At 37.6% G+C, this 19641-nt stretch overlaps 1 protein-coding gene across 1 annotated transcript in view; it reads right to left on the bottom strand.

Annotated features, from left to right (window-relative positions):
• Window positions 1-19641, bottom strand: part of Mycbp2 (MYC binding protein 2) — a 343026-nt gene that overhangs the window by 142107 nt on the left and 181278 nt on the right. The window contains 3 exon segments of the mRNA XM_029558112.1: window positions 3592-3770; window positions 9049-9180; window positions 10238-10444. Coding sequence (XP_029413972.1) covers window positions 3592-3770; window positions 9049-9180; window positions 10238-10444 — 518 coding nt within the window.

The raw sequence follows: 19641 nt of genomic DNA, 5'->3' as shown, positions 1-19641 counted from the left end.
ACTTTTGTATAATCTTCATCACTATTATGAGATATAAAATGTATTTATCAAATCTGTAACCATTATGCCAAAAAATCTGAATTACTGTAATATTTTGTATATTGTTAAAACTGTAACTTTAATTGTAAAAAAAAAAATTAAAAAAAAAAGTACAAGACTGGTAGAACTCACGTTCTTGAATGTTTAACAGCCATACTTTGAGGCCTATACTAATCTGGTCAGAGGGACTTAAAGGACAGTTTTTGCCCTTGCCCTCCATGGTCAACTAAGTTCCAAAGGACTATGGATCATCTCTCAAAATGTTCTGTAACTGTGGCGAATCACCTGCCCTCTTGTGCAGGGAGGCCATGGAGATCCCATGAGATGGACTTAAACCAGTGGCCAGTCTACAAAGAGGAGGGTCAACTCAGAGGAAACAGCTCATCCATGCTTCCAAGTGAAGCCAGATGTGGTCGAGCAGGACCTTTGACTTATTTTCACATAGACAGAACTAGGAATGGCTGAGGGTGTTGACAACACAGCAAAAGGAAAGTATAATCTCAGAGTATAAGGGCTCTAGTGGGGTGAGGGAGGCTATGAGAGGGTGCCATCTGGGAAGTGGGTGTATAGTTGAACAAGATGGTTTGGGATGTTCTGTGTGATAGACACACACACACAAATCAACAAATTTAAAAAAAATAATTATATTTGAGGAGGAAGCATAAAAATTTATGACATGAACGTTATTTAGACAATTATTTCTCATTGATGATTTTGTTTCTAAGCAGAAGCTGCTCAGGTGTAAGACTTCAAATCTTGGACTCCAATACTGTAGTGCCCACCTGTAGCTAAGGGAGATAACCCAGTGTTCTAAAATGATGGATAAATTTTTTTTCTCCCCCTATCTAGAAGCCTTTGAGAGGGAACTGACACTGATTCTAACCACTCCAACAGCTATCAAAATACCTGAAAGCAAATCCTGAATCAATCACTTTTGAGTCCAGCCTTGGCAGACAAAAGAAAAACAAAGAGGAGTCCAATAGAGGGATGCTTCTGGAAGCTCTCTTTAAGAAATCCCAATGGACTCTCATATGAAAATTTGAAATTTGCCCTGTTTGACTTTTTTCTGGTTCCCTGTCTAGAACTTGTAATGCTAACTACTCTTGCCTTTACTTCTCCTTCACATCCCCTACTCACCAGTCAAGGACTTCTTTTTTCCCTACAGATAAGAGTTATGCAATTTGGGAGCCTTTTAGATAGACCCATTGAAGGACTACCCCAATTGCCTCACCCTGCATCCTGTTCAGCATGTAAGAAGCCAGAGCGGTCTGCGTCCTGATTCCCTACCAGCAATTTGGGTAACCTCTTCAGAGGATGGTGTGATAAGAATAGGAGGTAGGAATTGGCTAGGCAGTTATGGTAAGAAGCCTCCAAAGAAAAGTAACCAGTTTCTTGGCTAAAAGTCAAAATGTCCTTGGGCCTCTTAGCAACATAGTCTGTTCCAAAGGCCAAAAATGTCAAAAGTATTTGGGAGCACTTATCTAATCCCTGAAAGATTTTAGGGTTACCTCTTCAGAGGGGTAATGTTAGAGAAGCAAAAACCCCATTTTAGAAAGAAAGAAAGAGAAAGAAAGAAAGAAAGAAAGAAAGAAAGAAAGAGAGAGAGACAGAGAGGAATGGAGGCAGTGAAGGAAAGAGAGAGAGAGAGAGCGAGAGAGGAGGGAGGGAGGGGGGAAGGAAGGAAGGAAGGAAGGAAGGAAGGAAAGAAAGAAAGAAAGAAAGAAAGAAAGAAAGAAAGAAAGAAAGTGAGTACACAAAGTTTTCAGAAAACAGTGATGGGAAATAAGGAAGGTGTTGGAGGTGAGAGAGTGGGCATGGATTTGATCAAAACACCTTATATGTATATATGAAATTCTCAATAAAGTGGGTTTTTTTTTTTAAAGTTAAAAAACAAAAAAACAACCCAAGGACCCATGAAAAATCTGAGTGCACAGTGTCAGGACAAAGGGAACCAAGTTCTGAATTCAAGGAACAGAACAAATGTTGCTCAAATGGAAGAATACTGAATGAAATCTGAAGAATGGTAAACAGGAGTCAGATGATGTGTGGGGTTTAGAGGTTATAGTAACAAATGCACATTTCATGAAAAACAGAGGGCAGGAAGCTTATAGTAAGGGTAAAATGGGATATCACTTTTTATTTGGAGACAGAATGTACTATGTAGTCCCAGTTGACCTGGAACTTGCTATGTAAGGCAGGCTGGTCTTGATCTCAGAAATCTGCCTGCCTCTGCCTCCTAAGTGCTGGAATTAAAGGTTTGTATGACCATGCCCAATTTGAGTTTTATTTTCTAAAAAATTTCTTTATTATTATATGTATTTGTGTATGTGTCTGTATGTATGTACAGATGATATACAGACTACTCTGGCTGACTGGGAAGAACTGACTGTAAAAGGCAACAGAGAAAGGAGGGAGACTCGTACAGAGGCTATGATAATTTTACAGGCAGAGGGATTGGCGGCTTGGATGAGCCTGCTGATCATAGGAGTGATAGCAAAGCCAGATTTAAAACAGTTTACAAGTACAGTTGTCAAGAATTGTTGAACTAGATGCAGAGTGAAAAGGAAAGAGATACCAAGAACAACAAGGTGCTTGGCTCCAACTGTGGGTGGAGGGTGAGAACTATGGACATCATGTTAAATCTACAATATCTGTGAGTCAACCACAGAAAGAATTTTGAAGGAAGACATGTGGTTTGGTGATTGAAGAGTATGTTATCTGGAGTCTAAGTTCCTACTACAATCTCTGAACCATAATTCACTACAATGTGATATGGGAACGAAGATCAACCATTTGGTGCCTTAACTGCCTCTTCTGTGAAATAGGGATCAAAAGTACGTACCATATACTTTGGCTAGCCAAGGCAACCACAGGTAGCAGTAGATAATGATTTTGTATTAAGTTAGGTTGATGATGAACTAAGACTACAAGTGAGGTACTGTAAGAATTTAAATGTATATTTTTGAAAGGTTTTTTGACCCAGAGGTTGTTTGCTTTAGTTTCCACTGTTTACCTACCTGATAGTTTTTGCCAAAATAATATAAGAAAAAAGCCCACCACTACACATTCTAGTGCCTCAAAGGCTAATCTGGGCAGGTAAAAGATTTTTTAACTATCAAAATAATTTTTTTTATGGTTATCTTTTTGAATTCATTTTTTTTCAAAATACTCCTTAGACTGGGTAACAGGACCAAGGTTGACTGACTCAGAATGATCATTCAATTTAAATAATTATAAAAAGAAATGAATTCCACTGGAATATTAAAGTATAAGGAAGAAATTAAAATGCGACAATAACATTTGTACCAGGACAAAAACCCCTTCAACTATTAAAAAAAAAAAAAAGAAACAGAAAAAAGGCAAAGCATTCACCTTTACAGTTAATACTGAATTTACATTTTAAAATGAAGTGTATGTATAGGAATGTGAACAAGTGTGTGCTAGGAAGATAAATTATATAGTTTAGCTCCAACTACTCACTTGGCATGATTTCTATGAAGTAAATGTCACACCACTTTAGTACACTTCATTTCTACCTATAGACATACCTACCTATAGTAGAGTATCTGTGGAATCTGTCCTCTGGTTTGATTTGTGCCATTACTACTCAAGCTACACGTACTGAAGGTAAAGGTTACTCCATCAGGGCACTGGACAGTGGTCATTCCTCCATCTCCATTGGCTGTGCGGCTTCCATAGTTCCTCAAGCGCACAGCATACTTAACATTTTCCTTTATAATGAAGATATAAAACTGGTTATATTTATTCTTAATACATAGGGAGTATAAAAAAAAGCTCTAGCAGTCAATTAGTCAAGTATGCTAAATCTTTGTGGGCTTTATAGAAAATGTCACCAAATGAGTTTTTAATGAATGAAATAGGCGATACTGATTGCTTTTTTTGAGTAATAGAATGTACCTAAATGCTTTATATGATCTAATTGAATCAATCCTTCTCACTAGGTAAGTATATTACTTTATAGATGGTTAAATAACTTGTCCAAAGTAACACAGATAGTAAGTAATGGAACTAAGCAGTTGAACACCAGCAAGTTTAGCTAGTTCCAGTACTTAGTTATACTAATAGAATATTTGCCAAAATAGAATACTAATATAAAGTACTACTTTTCCTTAATGAATTTAAATCTTAAAATAACTGTACGTGTGTAGAAAACAGTTGTGAGTCTGAATTACTGTTTTTTTTTAATTTTGGGAGAAATTTATTCAGAGAAAAACATATGCAGATAGACAGGAGAAAAATATTCACATGGAAATGTGAATATACAAGCAGAGACATACTCAGGCTTTACAATGTATGATACAAACTGCCTATAAAAGGTTGGTTTCTGCCAAGTATGTAATTGGGCCTAATCACACCTGGTCTCCTGGGTTTGGGGAGGCCTAAAGTATAAAATCTGGGGAAAACCAGGAAAAGAAGGCTTGATCCAAGCTGGGTAAAGGCTTTGCAGTGTGCATACCCTCAAGTCACTCAAATACCACAGCAACTCCTCAGTCATCTCTGTAAGCAAGCTCACTAAATTCATTGGTTTTCCAGGAAAACTTTGATTGAACATTGGTTTGACACTAGAACCTTAAGAGGGAATAAGCATTGCTTAGTATCCCCAGGAAAAGAATTCTCACAACAGATGAAAAATTTATTTGTTAATGTTATTAAATCTGATAATTATTAAAAAAGAAAATGAGAATATAAAAGATGTTAGAAGGATATGGGAATGGAGATATTTTCCAAAACAGACAGAAAAAATGGGAAAGCCTAAGCAAGTAATGAAGATCTGTGTAGGTCTGTTATAATATATAAAGGATGAGAAAAAATAATATACAGATAATCTTAAAATTTCTAAGGTCATAGTTTTGTCAACTAGTTTAAGGAACAAAGTATATGCCTAGTCAAGGTTTATCTGAAAGTGTCTGGTTTTTGCCCAAGCTTTATCTACATAGCACATGATAATTAAAGTACCAGATTGGTGGAACTCACCTTCTTGGATGGTTAACAGCCATACTTTGAGGCCTATACTAATCTGGTCAGCGGGATTTAAAGGACAGTTTTTTGCTCCTTGCCCTCCAAGGACAACTAAGTTCCAGGGGACTATGGAACATCTCTCAAAATGTTCTGTAACTGTGGTGAATCACCTGTCTTCTTGTGCAGGGAGGCCATGGAGACCCCACCAGATGGATTTGAACCAGTGTCCAGTCTACAAAGAAGATGGTCAATTCAGAGGAAACATTTCCTCCATGCTTCCAAGTAAAGCCACCCACAATTGAGCAGGACCTTTGACTTATCTTCACAGCTGGAACTGGTGAAAGAAAGGAGCCAGGGGCTCCTCCCAAGCCCATGTGGCCCCTGAGGAACAGATCCTCAAACGACCTTAAGAGTAAAAATAAATTGGTTTATTTGGGTCAACTGTGTGGTCTTAAACACCCAAAAGGAAAGTATAACCAAAGAGTAAAGTCATCAGTATACTTCTTTAAGAGTTCAAGGGATTACACTTTCCAGCCATTAGTCTTAAGTCTATATAAAAAGTTATTTTGACAATTATTTCTCATTGATGATTTTGTTCCTAACCAGAAAGTGCTGCTCAGATGTAAGACTTCAAATCTTGGTCTACAATACTGTAGTACCAACCTATAGCTAAGGGAGACAACCCACTATTGTTCTAAAATGATGGATAAATTTGTTTTCTCCCTCTATCTAGAAGCCTTTGCTAGGGAACTGACACTGATTCTAACCACTCCAACAGCTATCAAAATACCTGAAAGCAAATCCTGAATCCATCACTCTAGAGTCCAGCCTTGGAAGACAAAAGAAAAATGAGAGGAACCCAATAGAGGGATGCTTTTGGAAGTCCTTGACAAGAAATTACTCATATGAAAGGAACCCAATAGAGGGATGCTTTTGGAAGCCCTTGTCAAGAAATTCCAGAAATTACTCATATGAATATTTGAAAATTGCCCTGTTTTGACTTTTTTTTCCTAGTTCTCTGGCTAGAACTTGTAATGCTAATTACCCTTGCCTTTACTTCTCCTTCACATCACCTATTCACAAGTCAAGGGACTTTCTTTTCCCTGTACAGATAAGAGTTAAACAATTTGGGAGTCTTTTAGATAGACCCACTGAAGGGGTACCCCAATTGCCTCACCCTGCATCCCTGTTCAGTATGGAAGAAGCCAGAGTGGTCTGTGTCCCGATTCCCAATCAGCAATTTGGGTAACCTCTTCAGAGGATGGTGTGATAAGAACAGGAGGTAGGAATTGGCTAGGCAGTTAGGGTAAGAAGCCCCCAAAGAAAAGTAGCCAGTTTCTTGGCTAAAAGTCAAAATGTCCTTGGGCCTCTTAGCAACCTACTCCAATCCAAAAGCCAAAAATGTCAAAAATATCTGGGAGCTTTTATCAAACCCTTAAAAGATTGTCAGAAGGGGGAATGTTAAGAGTAGCCAAAAGCCCCATAAATAAATCAAAGAAAAAGAAAGAGTACATGAAGTTATTAGAAAAAAGTGATGTGGAGATATGGGAGGAGTTGGAGGGGAGGGAATTGGCATGGATTTGATCAAAACACCTTATATGCTTATATCCTTATATGAAATTTTCAATAAATTTTAAAAAAAGGTTGGTTTCTTCAGTATCTAAGCTTTTTAAAAGGATGCATTTATTTCTATTTATGTATGTGAGTAAGTGTGCACATGGGTGTGCATGTGAGGGTAGCACCCATGGAGGATGGAGGGCAGAAGATGGAGTTGGATCCCCTGAAGTTGGAGTTATAGGTAGTTGTCAGCTGCCTGATGTGGGTGCTGGGAGTTGAACTCAGGTTCTCTGCAAGAGCAGTATGCACTCTTAAGCACTGAGCCACCTCTTTAGCGCCCTCTAAGCTATTTTTGATGAAATCTCTAATGAGCCTACTTTACTAAAATCTGCTCCAAATTGGTCTTTATTCACTTGCATCAGAAATAATTTACTAAGGCTGGAAAGCTTAGTAACAAACGCTCAGGCTCGCAAAAGAAATAATTTACTTTTACTTTAACATTACTAATGACTTATATAATTTATCTACTTTGCCAAATATGCATTTAAAAAACTAACATGAAACAGTAACCATAACAGTTAATACTAACTTAAAAGGTAGTGTTTTGCCTGTATGCATTTAAGTGTACCCAAGTTGTAAAATGCCTATCAAGGCCAGAGAGCACATTAGATTGCTTGGAACTGGAGTTACAGTCTTCTGCAAGAGCAGCCAATGCTCTTAAGCACTGATCCATATTTCCAGCCCTAACACTAACTCTTAAGAGCACTTATTTTTCTTATTATTTCTATTTTATTTGTATGAATGTGCTGCTTGCATGTGTGTTAGTGCACCTCTGTAGTGCAATGCCTGCAGAGGTCAGAAGAGGATATGGGATCCCCTGGAACTGGAGTTATGGATGTTTGTTAGTTACCATGTAGGTGTGGGAATGGAACCTAGGTCCTCTCCAAGAACAGCCTTCAGAGAACTTATTCTTTTATAAAGCATTTTTAGTACAATATAAGATGGAAAGATGAAAACTCATATTTATTCATTTTCATTATTATGCTAGGCATGGAGGCAGTTGTTTTACTTTCATTAGTGAATTTAATCTGTGTAACACTATAATATGGGTATTATTCTTCCTACCAATAGATGAGGCTGAAAGTGGTCGAATGATGATATGCCAGTTTGTTTATCTTTTTCTTTTATGTGTATGAGTGTATTTCCTGCCTGAAAGTAAGTGCACCTGTGTTATGCAATGCCCATGGAGGTCAGAAGAGGGCGTCAGATCCCCTGGAACTGGAGTTACTATCTGTTGTTAGTTCCCTTGTGGGTGCTGGTAACCAAATTTGGGTCCTCTGCAAGAGCAGCCAGTGCTCTTTACCACTGAGCTATCTCTCCGGCCCAAACCTGAGTTTCTTAAATTCGATGTAAGAGAGTGATGTATTGAAACTGTATTGAAGTATTGAAACTGAATAAATAAGTCTTCATCTTCCCAGCTTCTATTGTACCAAAAATCCTTTGAAAAAAACTAAGTCTCTCTTTCCCTGTAGTTAAGTCTGTCTGACTCTGAAACCTAACAATTTCCTAGAATATCAGACTTCAAGAGGCATATGCAAAATCAGAGAATACAGTACAATATCAGGAATATTGCACTGTAGTAGATAAATACATAAATATTTGAAGCAGCATATAACATAACTTAAAAGTCATTTTAACACTGAGAATTCATGCACTACTTTTCATTTATTTTAATTTTTATTTATTTATTTTTATTTTATGTGTATGAGTGTTTGGCCTGCATATATGTAGTGTGCCTATGCATGCAATGCACATGAAGGCCAGAAGAGGGCATCAGAACCCCTAGAACTGGAGCTGTTAGCAGCCACATGGGTGCTCAGAACCAAACACTGGTCCCCTGCAAGAGAAGTTTGTGCTCTAAACCACTGAGCCATCTCTCCAGCCTCAGTTTTCACTACTAAAAACAGAGGGGGGCTAGAGAGATGGATCAGTGGTTAAGAACAGTGGCTGCTCTTGCAGAGGACCTGGATTCAGTTCCCAGCACCCACTAACAACCTTCTGTAACTCCAGTCCCATTGGAATCTGACGCCCTCTTCTGACCTCTGTGGGCACTGCACAACACTGGTGTACTTACATACATGCAAACAATACACTCACACACACACAAAAATTAAAATAATAAAATATTTTTTTAATTGTTTTCATTTTTAATTGTGTGTGTGTGTGTCTGTGTGGGTAAGTGCATGAGAGTATAGGTACCTTCAAAGACCAGAAAAGGGCATGAGATCCACTGGAGCTGGAGTTATAGGTGATTGTGAGCTTCTTGATGTGGGTGCTGGGAGCTGAACTTGTGTCCTCTGCAAGAAGCAGTCTATTCTTAACTGCTAAACCATGTCTCAAGTCCCACTTTTCACTACTTTAACTGTATAATATTATTTTTTAATTACAAAAGGAACATATAGTTTGAATTACCTTTAAAGGAACAACTTTGTCAAGTCGAATTTCAGCTATGTCACTAGGTGAATCATCTGTTGTATAAGTTCCTTTGACTAATTCTAGTGATGTCCACCTGTGAGAATGAGTTGAATCTCCCGCATGTTCACTCTAATGAAAACATCAAAACAAAAGCCACAATATTGTTAACTTAATGGAGAAACAATTTTAATTATAATTAATTATTGCTTTAGGTAGTTTATTGTCTTGTATATAAAGTCGTCAGCTGGCTAGATGGTTCAGCAGGTAAAGGCACTTGACACCAAGTCTGAGGACTTGGCTTTGATCCCCAGGACACATATGATCATTTATTTCCCACATGTGGCATGTGAGTACATACACGCACATAAATAAATTTATTAAAAATAAAATTAGTTACTAGTATTCCCCATACATACCAAGAAAAAAATTGGTACTATAAATTAGTCACTTTTATCTTATTTCCTAAAGAGATTATAACAAAAATGGACTAGTGTCATTTTAGGTCTTAGAAGTTTTCAAACTTCATCATAGGAAGACTGCATACAGAGCCTAATTAAGTATGAGATTAATTCATATTAATTGCTCAAAAGAATCAAGTTACAGAAAGATACTATTTACTAGGAAATTATTTTCATGCTTTCTTTCCTATATTAATGAAACTGTAAAAATTCAGGTATTTAAAATAATCCAGAGATCAGGTGTGGTGGTATAACCTTTAATCCCAGCAATCAGGAGGCAGAGGCAGGCAGATCTCTGTGGGACTGAGGCCAGCCTGGTTTAGGCAGCTAGTTCCAGGCCAGCTGGGGCTACAGGGAGACCCTGTCTCAAAAAAACAAAACAAAACAAAAAAACCAAAGTGAAACCATTTAGATAATATAGAAAAATATAGTCTTTAGTGAGAACCCTCCATTAGTACTCTGACAAAACTATTTAGCTACTGAGAGATGTAATAATATCCTTCATAAAAAATGACAATAGCAGAAAAGACTTGTAATCAAAGGCTTAGCTATGTACTTTCTAGTATTAAATTCCATTAAAAATCAGGTAAAATAATCTATAGATGTAACATTGTCCATATATAGATGATATACTGAATATCTGAAGATTTGGAGCCATTGTACAATGATAATGGTAAGCCGTGACCACAGCCCACACAATGGATGACTGCTATAGGAGTGATACTTACATCATCAGCCAACACTTCTAATTCATATTCATGTATACCGCCTCCTCCATAGACAGAGAACCCAACCACAACTATTCCAGGCTTGTCTACTGCAAAACAGATTGCATCAGGGGACCCATTTCCAGTGTTCCAACTTCTTCCCTGACTTGTTTTTGTAAATCGGTTAGCACTGGCTTTTACAGAGTGAAGAGAATTAAGTCCATCAACCTGTGAACAACATACACAATTACATCACTAGTTCTTAATCTGAGTACTACTGATAACATTTGTAACAAAATTATTTAAAGGTTTCCAAAACATCTGATAAAACAATCTACATTTAGTATGTGGTTTAAATCTTACTAAATGTATCTTCTAAAGTCACAAATCAATGTCACTAATATTTTCTTCATTTCTTTCTTTGTAATTTCATTTATGTAAGAATTACAACTATGTTATCAAAGTCCTAACATATGAATGCTTATAACATTTGATGGAACAATAGTTTTCAAACTATACTGTACAAAACTCCAGGAATTATGGAGAGATAGGTTCGAAAGGAAGAGGTAGATTCATATTTCTCTTGCTCAACTTGATCATCTATCTCCAACCTGTCAGTTTCTAAGATTAAGTTTGATGAAATTGGCTTGTTTCCCAAATTTGAATACTACTGCTGTACACAATATTCTATAACTTAGCATGCATATACACACACTACCACCCCCATACAAAATTTCGGTATAGAGTCACAGAATTTATTTGGTTTGAAACTGTTCCTTTTATTCAAAGAAACTATTTTAATCTAAGTAGGACAGAGAAATTTGGGAGATTTAAGCACACAAACAGCTGTTCATGATTCTAGCACAATTTAAGAACTGTTCTGGGAAAGAGATAGATGTGGCTATCTATGACAGGACTCATGGGAACGTACAAGGTTGTGTACCAGGCACTCTGAAACTGAGCATTTGTTTTTATTAGAAAGGTAAGGTGACAGGGAATAATTCTCCAGCAGGATGTGGAAGGAGACCTATATGTTATTTCTTTCCTACAGGCTCTATAGTCTAGTTAAGGGAAGTACACATTATAAGCTGAAGAATGTTAAAACAGTAACATTTTCTGTCAAGAATATCAAAGGCTTCTTAAGCCAATGTCAAAGCTAAGCAGAAATTTACAAAATATTTCCCAGAGTGAAATATGAAAATGTGCTAGAGTCCATGCAATCATTCAGAAATTATAAAGACAAAATTGTCACTATGAATCAGTAATGAATGCAGATCACATAAAGTAATGGAGAATAGGGTCTAAAATAAATCTGTAAGTTAAAAAAAAAATTTGCCAAAAGTTACGGTACTTAAAATAGAGAAAGGAAATTCTCTGGCAAGCAATTTGAGTGCTAGGCCAATAGATACACACTAGACAGCAAACATGTAATGTGAATAATATATGTCACATTAAGACAAGATTTTCAAAACTAAATCACCAGAAACATCAAAATCAGTCAAAACATTCAGTTATCAAACATGGTTAAAGTTAGGCAGTAGAAAAGAAAAAAAAATATTATACTTAATAAAATGTAAAAGCATCTAAAACATTTCAAGGTGAATTTCTCAAACATATATTTGCTACTTCTAAAGCTTTGAGATAATAACTACAGAACCAGAGATGCATACCAGCTGAATTTTAAACACAAAATGATTAGATAATATTGTTTATCTTATAAATATATTATCACAATAAAAAACCATGATATAGGTGAGACAAAAATTTAACCCATTTTTCATATGAATTGTATCAAGTTAACTATTTGGACAGAGATTTGAAGATCTCGTTGTTCTTTACATACCAAGTATACATTATTACAAGTTTGACCTTATAACTCTAGTCTGTCATCTATGTGCTGGTAGTTTCTGTCAATCTGACACAAATCTGGACATACTTGGGAAGAGGGACTCTCAACTGAGGAATTTCCTCCATCAGATTGGCCTCTGTCCATGTCTATGAGGCATTTTCTTAATTGCCAATGGATGTAGAAGGGCTTAGCCAGATGTGGGCAATCCTACTCCTAGGCAGATAGACATTGGTTGTATAAGCAAAGTAGCTAAACAAGCCAGAGGAAGCAAACCAGTAAACAGTGTTGTTCCACTCTCTCTGCCTCAGTTCCTGCCTCCTGCCTGGTTCCTGCCCTAGCTTCCTTTAATGAGAGATGTAACATATAAGCCAAATAACCCTTTCTCCTCAAGATAGTTTTGGTCAGCATTTTATCATAGCAACAAAAAGCAAAGTAGAACAATCTAGCAATGGGAGCAAATAGTGTGTGTTCATGGAGCTGTGTGATGTGGCAGCTCATGATAACCTAGTCTAAGAGGAAAGCATATACTTTAAAATACTGTGGCATTATGGGTATACGGATGAAGAAGCTGGTAAGATAAGTAGATAGGGTGGGGAGGAGTTGGGATATGGTCTAGTCAGTAAAGTCCTGGCTCTGCAAGCATGAGAACCCAAGTTCAGATCCCTAGCATACAGATGATAGATGGGTACAGCCATACATATTTGTAACCCTAGAATTATGGAGGTGGAGAAAGATATCTGGGGCCTGCTGGCTAGTTAGTCTAGCAACAGATGAGTTCCAGTTTCAATGAGAGACTCTATCTCAAAACATAAGGTGGCCAGGTGTGGTAGCCACAGGCCTTTAATCCCAGCACTAGGGAGGAAGAGGCAGGTGGATCTCTGTGAGACTGAGGCTAGCCTGATGTATCTAAGCTCTGGTCAGCTGAGGTTAGAGAGAGACCCTGCCTCAAAAATAAATGAATAAACAAACAGGAAAAAAAATAGGTGGAAAACTGTGGAAGACACCTGACATTGACATCTGGCCTTCATACACTTACATGGGCAATCCCAGCACTAGGGAGGAAGAGGCAGGTGGATCTCTGTGAGACTGAGGCTAGCCTGATGTATCTAAGCTCTGGTCAGCTGAGGTTAGAGAGAGACCCTGCCTCAAAAATAAATGAATAAACAAACAGGAAAAAAAATAGGTGGAAAACTGTGGAAGACACCTGACATTGACATCTGGCCTTCATACACTTACATGGGCAAGAAAACCTACACACACACACACACACACACACACATTGACAAAAGTAATGATTAAACTAATGATAAAATATTTTTAAAAATAAAACAAATGACACCCTGCATCTCCAGTCTGACTTAATTTTTATTTAAGTATAACTTTACATTGGGAGACTAGTGGCACAATTCTTAAAAAAAAAAAAAAAAAAGGAGTCGGGGCTGGAGAGATGGCTCAGCAGTTAAGAATACTGAGTGAAGAGCCAGCAGCTTACCTGGGTAAGTTTGTCTGCTGTGCCCACTGCACCTTGACTCCCTCAACCTTAGCCTCATTCACCCTCCCAACCCCCCCCCACCCATCTCTCCTCCTAGCAGGGGGACTGACAAATTTCCTGTCTTGGCACCCCAGACCTCATGACTGACCTCTTGGCCCAAACTCTCCACTGCTTCCTGATCCTTTGCAAACAGACCAAGCCAATTCTTCCCTCTAGTCCCCCCACCTCCCTTTGCATCTCTGAGTGGCCCAGCCCAAGGCTTCCTGGAGCCAGCAGCTTACCTGGGTAAGTCTGGCTGCTGCAGCCACTGCACCTTGACTCCCCTAGCCTCATTCCCCCTCCCAGCTCCCCCACCCCATCCGTCCTCCTAGCAGGAGCACTTGCCCATCTCTTGTGACACCCTAGACCCATGGACTGATCTCTTAGCCCAGAATCCCCACTGCTTCCTAATCCATTGTGTCCATACTAAACCAATTCCTCCCTGCAGTCCTCAAGAGCCCTCAGGCCTCTTCTCACCCCACCTCCCTTGGCATCCCTGGGCACCAGCATCTTTCCTGGGCCCTGCTCCCAGGCCAGCCAAGCCTTCAAATTCCTAAGGCCAGCATCTTTCATGGAGAGATCCAGACCTTAGGAGAAAGCCTGAGAGCATATGATCCTCATCAGACTTGGGCCTCTGTGGGAACTCTTGAGCAGCATGATGAAAGCAATTTGGCCACTCCAATAAAAAATCAAAAGAGAGAATCTGAAGCCTAGACAAACCAGCTTTTCACGCCCAACAAGTAAACCACAAAGGAACATAAAGTTTACAAAAAGAAGCAAACCTAAACTCAACAAAGGAAGGCTTGAATCTTACACCAGAACCAGAATCTACAAAAGAAATCCACATGTCAAAGTCACAGAGAAAAAATAGTAACTTGAAAAATCAAAATATTATGTCCCCACCAAGTACCATCAGTCCTCTAGAGGAGTACAATGAGAACCCCCTAGAGATAACACAGGACACACAACTCAAAAGAACAATTATAAATATGATGAAAGAATTCATTCAGTGAATTTAAAGAACACATAAACAAAGAAATTAAAGAACTGAAAGAAGATAGGGATAAACTTCTGAATGAACTCAGAAAAGGGTTAGAAATATTGAAGAATGCTCAGGCTGAAACAAAGAAGGAAGTGAAACCCTCAGTAAGCCAATTAGAAATGACAGGAGAAAGCCTCACCACTAGGACGAATGAAATGGAAGACAGAACACCAAGACTAGAAGATAAAGTAGAAGAATTAGACCAAGCAAAGATTATGGAAAACTTAAGAAAACACAAGAATGGAATATGCATGAATTCTGTGACACCATAAAAAGACCAAACTTATGAATCATAGGCATACAGAAGGAGAAGAATGTCAGGACAATGGAATGGACCAGATCTTTAACAGGATTATAGAGGAAAATCTCTCAAAATTAAAGAAAGACATGCCCACACAAATACAAGAAGCATATAGAGCACCAAATAGACAGGGTCAGAAAAGAAACTCTCTATGGCACATCATAGTAAAAACACTAAATGTACAGTACAAAGAGAGAATACTGAAAGCTGCAAAAGAAAAACAAGTCATATATAAAGGAAAACCCATCAGAATTAGAGCTGATTTTTCAGTGCAAACTATGAAAGCCAGAAGAGCCTGGACCAAAGTGTATTCCCAGTTCTAAATGATCACAGAGGTGCCAAATTACTTTACCCAGCCAAAATGTCTATTATAGTCAAAGGGTAAAGAAAAATCTTCTGTGGCACAAATAGGCTGAAAGAATTCATGTCCACAAAACCAGCTCTTCAGAGAATTCTTGAAGTAATACAAAGAGCTGAAGAATGGAACAACTATACCCAAGGGGTTGTGGAAAGAAACTTAATGAAGGTACAACTATGGAAATGCATAGCTACACCAAGAATGTGAACAGAAATAAAAATGACAGGAATTACTACACATCTTTCATTAATAACTACACGTATAAATATCAGTTAACTGAACTCCCTAGTCAAAAGACACAGTCTAGTTGAATGGATTAAGAAACAAAACCCATTTTATTTTTGTCTGCAAGAAACTCATCTCACTTTCAAGGACAGACACTACCTTAAGGTGAAAGGATGGAAAAAAAAAAATAGGAACAGAATGGTACTAAGAAAAAAGCAGGCATTACAATTCTAACATCTGACAAAATAGACTTTAAAACTAATCAGAAGAGATAAAGAGGGCCACTTCATTCTGATCAAAGGAAAAATCGAACAAGAAGATATTACAATCACGAACATATATTCACCAAACTCTGGTGCACCCACCTTCATAAAATCAGTACTACAGGACTTTTAAGACCCAGATTAATCCCAACTCATTAATAGCGGGGGACTTCAATACTCCATTGTCTCCATTAGATAGGTCAACAGGACAGAGAATTAACAGAGACACATGTGAATTAAACAATACTGTACACCAAATGGGCCTAACAGACATCTTCAAAATATTCCACCTAAGCACCAAAGAATATACTTTCTATTCAGTGCCCCATGGAAATTTCTCCAAAATCGACCATATATTAATGCATAAAACAAACCTCAACAAATACAAAAAGACTGAAATAATTCCATGCATTGTATCACACCACAATGCAATAAAGCTTAAAATCAACCCTGGGAGAAACCCTAGCAACTACATGAACACATGGAGATTAAACAACACACTCCTGAATGATGAATGGGTCAAAGGAGAAAGAAAGAAATAAAAGTATTCCTGGAACTAAATGAAAAGAACAATACAAGACAACAAAACCTCTGGGACATGCTGAAAGCAGTCCTTAGAGGAAAGTTTATAGTGCTACATTAGGTTTGGTCCTCAGTTCTGAAAAAAAAAAAAAAATCAGAAAGAACACAAATAAATGACTTAACATTGCAACTCAAGACAATTGAAATTATTGAAACAGAAACAAAGAAAACAATACAAAGAATCAATGAATCCAAGAGCTGGTTCTTTGAAAAGATAAACAAGATTGACAGATGGTTAACTCAGTTAACCAAAAGAAAGAACTAACCTCTAAACAACAAAACCAGAGATGAAAGGGGAAACAGCAAAACAGACACCAAAAGATCCAGAATATTATAAGGGAATACTTTAAAAACCTATAAGCTACAAAATTTGAAAACCTAAAAGAAATGGATGGGTATCTAAAAGCATGGGAACCACCAAAACTAAACCAAGAGTCAAGAGCTTAAACAGACCCATAACACATAAGGAAATTGAAACAGTAATACAAAACCTCCCAGCTAAAAAAAGCCCAGGACCAGATGGATTTACAGCAGAATTCTACCAGACATTTAAAGAAGATCTACATTCAGTACTACTTAATTTACTCAAAAAGATAGAGCTGGAGGGAGAACTTCCGGAAGCTTTCTATGAAGCCAGCATCACTCTAATACCAAAGCCAGGTAAAGATACAACCAAAAAAGAAAAGTACAGACCCATATCCTTAATGAACATAGATGCAAAAATTCTCAACAAGATACTTGCAAACTGCATATAGACACATATCAAAAAGATCATCCACCATGATCACGTCGGCTTTATTCCAGAGATACAGTGATGGTTCAATATACGTAAGTCAATAAATGTCATAAATCATAAAATGGACTCAAAGATAAGAAGCACATGGTCATCTCAATAGATACAGAAAAGGCCTTTGACAAAACTGGACATGCATTTATGTTCAAAGTCCTAGAAGGACTTGGACTGGAGGAACATACCTCAACATAATTAAAGCCATATACAACAAACCCACAGCCAACATCATTCTAAATCAAGAAAAATTGGAAGCATTCCCATTAAAATCAGGAACCAGTCAAGGCTGTCCACTATCTCCACTCCTTTTTAACACAGTGCTTGAAACTCTTGGAAGAGGAATAAGACAAGAAGAAAATTAAAGTAGTAATAATTAGAAAAGAAGAGATCAAATTGTTCCTTTTTGTAGATGATATTATACCTAAGAGATGCCAAAAATTCCACTAGAAAACTCTTAGAAATTATTAACATGTTCAGTAAAGTGGAAGGTTACAAAATTAATCCACAAAAGACAGTAGCCTTTATATATACCAATAACAAGCAATCAGAGAAAGAGTACATGGAAACACTCCCTTTCACAATAGATGCAAAAAAATAAAGTATCTTAGAATAAACCTGACCAAAAACATTAAAGAGCTCTACAATGAAATTTTTAAATCTTTAAAGAAAGAGATTGAGGAAGACATCAGAAGATGGAAGGACCTCACATGCTCATGGATTGGAAAAGTTAATATTGTGAAAATGACCATCCTACCAAAAGTCATTTATAGATTCAATGCAATGCCAATCAAAATACGCATGACATTCTTCACAGAGTTGGAAAAAAAATCTTAAGATTCAAATGTACGCACAAATGACCTTGGATAGCCAAAGCAACCCTGAGCACTAAGAACAGTGCTGGGGGGGGATTACTATACCAGATTTTAAATTGTATTATACCGAGCTATAGTCATAAAAACAACATGGTACTGGCACAAAAATAGACCCATAAATCAATGGAACAAAACTGAAGACCCAAATATGAGTACATGCAATTTCAGCCACCTGATATTTGACAAAGGGGCCAAGAACATTAACTGGAGGAAAGACAGCATGTTCAGCAAATGGTGCTGGCAAAACTGGATCTCCACCTGTGAAAGAATGAAACTAAAACCCTTATCTTTCACCTTGCACAAAAGTGAACTCCAAATGGATCAAAGGCCTCAATGAAACTCTGAGACTGTTAGAAGAAAACATTGGCAATACCCCATTAAGATATAGGTGTAGGAAAGGATTTTCTAAACCAGATATCAATTGCACCGGAAACAAGGTCAAGAATCAACAAATGGGACCTCCTTAAACTAAAAAGCTTCTGTACATTAAAAGCAGCAACCAAAAAAGTGAAGAGAAAAACCACAGAATGGGAGAAAATCTTCACCAGTGACACATCTGACAGAGGTTTAACATCCAGAACATACAACAAACTCAAAAAACAAAGAATCAAGAAAGGAAGTAACCCAATTAAAAGATGGGCTAAGGAGCTGAACAGAGAGTTCTCAAAAGAGGAAATAAAGATGGCTAAGATGCATCTTAAAAGGTGTTCAACATCATTAGGGAACTGCAAATTAAAACCACCTTAAGATTTCATCTTTCCCCAGTCAGACTGGCTAAGATCAAGAGAACAAATGATACCAACTATTGGAGAGGATGTGGGCAAAGGGGAACGCTCATCCACTGCTGTTGGGGCTGCAAACTCGTTTGACCCCTATGGAAAGCAGTGTGAACGCTTAAAAAACTACACATGAACCTACCATTTAATCCAGTTATACCAACTCCTTGGCATATACCCAAAGAACTCATCGTATTGCAGAGACATGCATGTTTGTTGCTGCTCTTTCACAATAGCTAAGAGATGTAAGCAACCTAAGTGTGCCTCAACTGAAGAGTGAATAATGAAAATGTGTTTCATTTATACGATGGTGTTTTACTCTGCAGTAAAGAAAGAAGAAATCATGAAATTTGCAGGCAAATGGATGAAACTAGAAACTATTATACTAAGAGAAGTAACACAACGGAAAACACAAAAACAAAAAAATCGATGTATGATCTCCCTCGTATGTGGATCCTAGCACCAAATCCTTATAAGTGAGCATGTATTCAGACATAACTACCAGGAACCAGGATAATGAAAAGGAACCAGGGACGTAAAGGAAAAGAAAGAATCTGAAAGAGAACAGTAGGAAACAGGCGTTAATAAGGGAGATATGGATGAAAATGGGGTTATTTTAAGGGGAGGGGGGAGGGAGGGTTATACAAGGATACTTAGGGATATAGGGAAAGAAGGAGCTCAAGAGAGGTGAGACCATAGGATAAGGGTATTAATAAGGGAGAAATGGGAAAAATGGGGTCACTTTAAATGAGGAAACCACAGTGGAAGGGTTAGACAATGTGAGAGATAAATAATGCCTAGCTAGTTTTAAAAAAAACAGAGGGAACCATATTAAT

The sequence above is a fragment of the Nannospalax galili genome, unplaced genomic scaffold (genome assembly GCF_000622305.1).
Source record: "Nannospalax galili isolate Female #2095 unplaced genomic scaffold, S.galili_v1.0 scaffold408, whole genome shotgun sequence".
Taxonomy (NCBI): Eukaryota; Metazoa; Chordata; class Mammalia; order Rodentia; family Spalacidae; genus Nannospalax; species Nannospalax galili.
The sequence above is the reverse complement of the archived record's forward strand: the minus strand, read 5'-3'. Positions and strand labels throughout refer to the sequence as shown.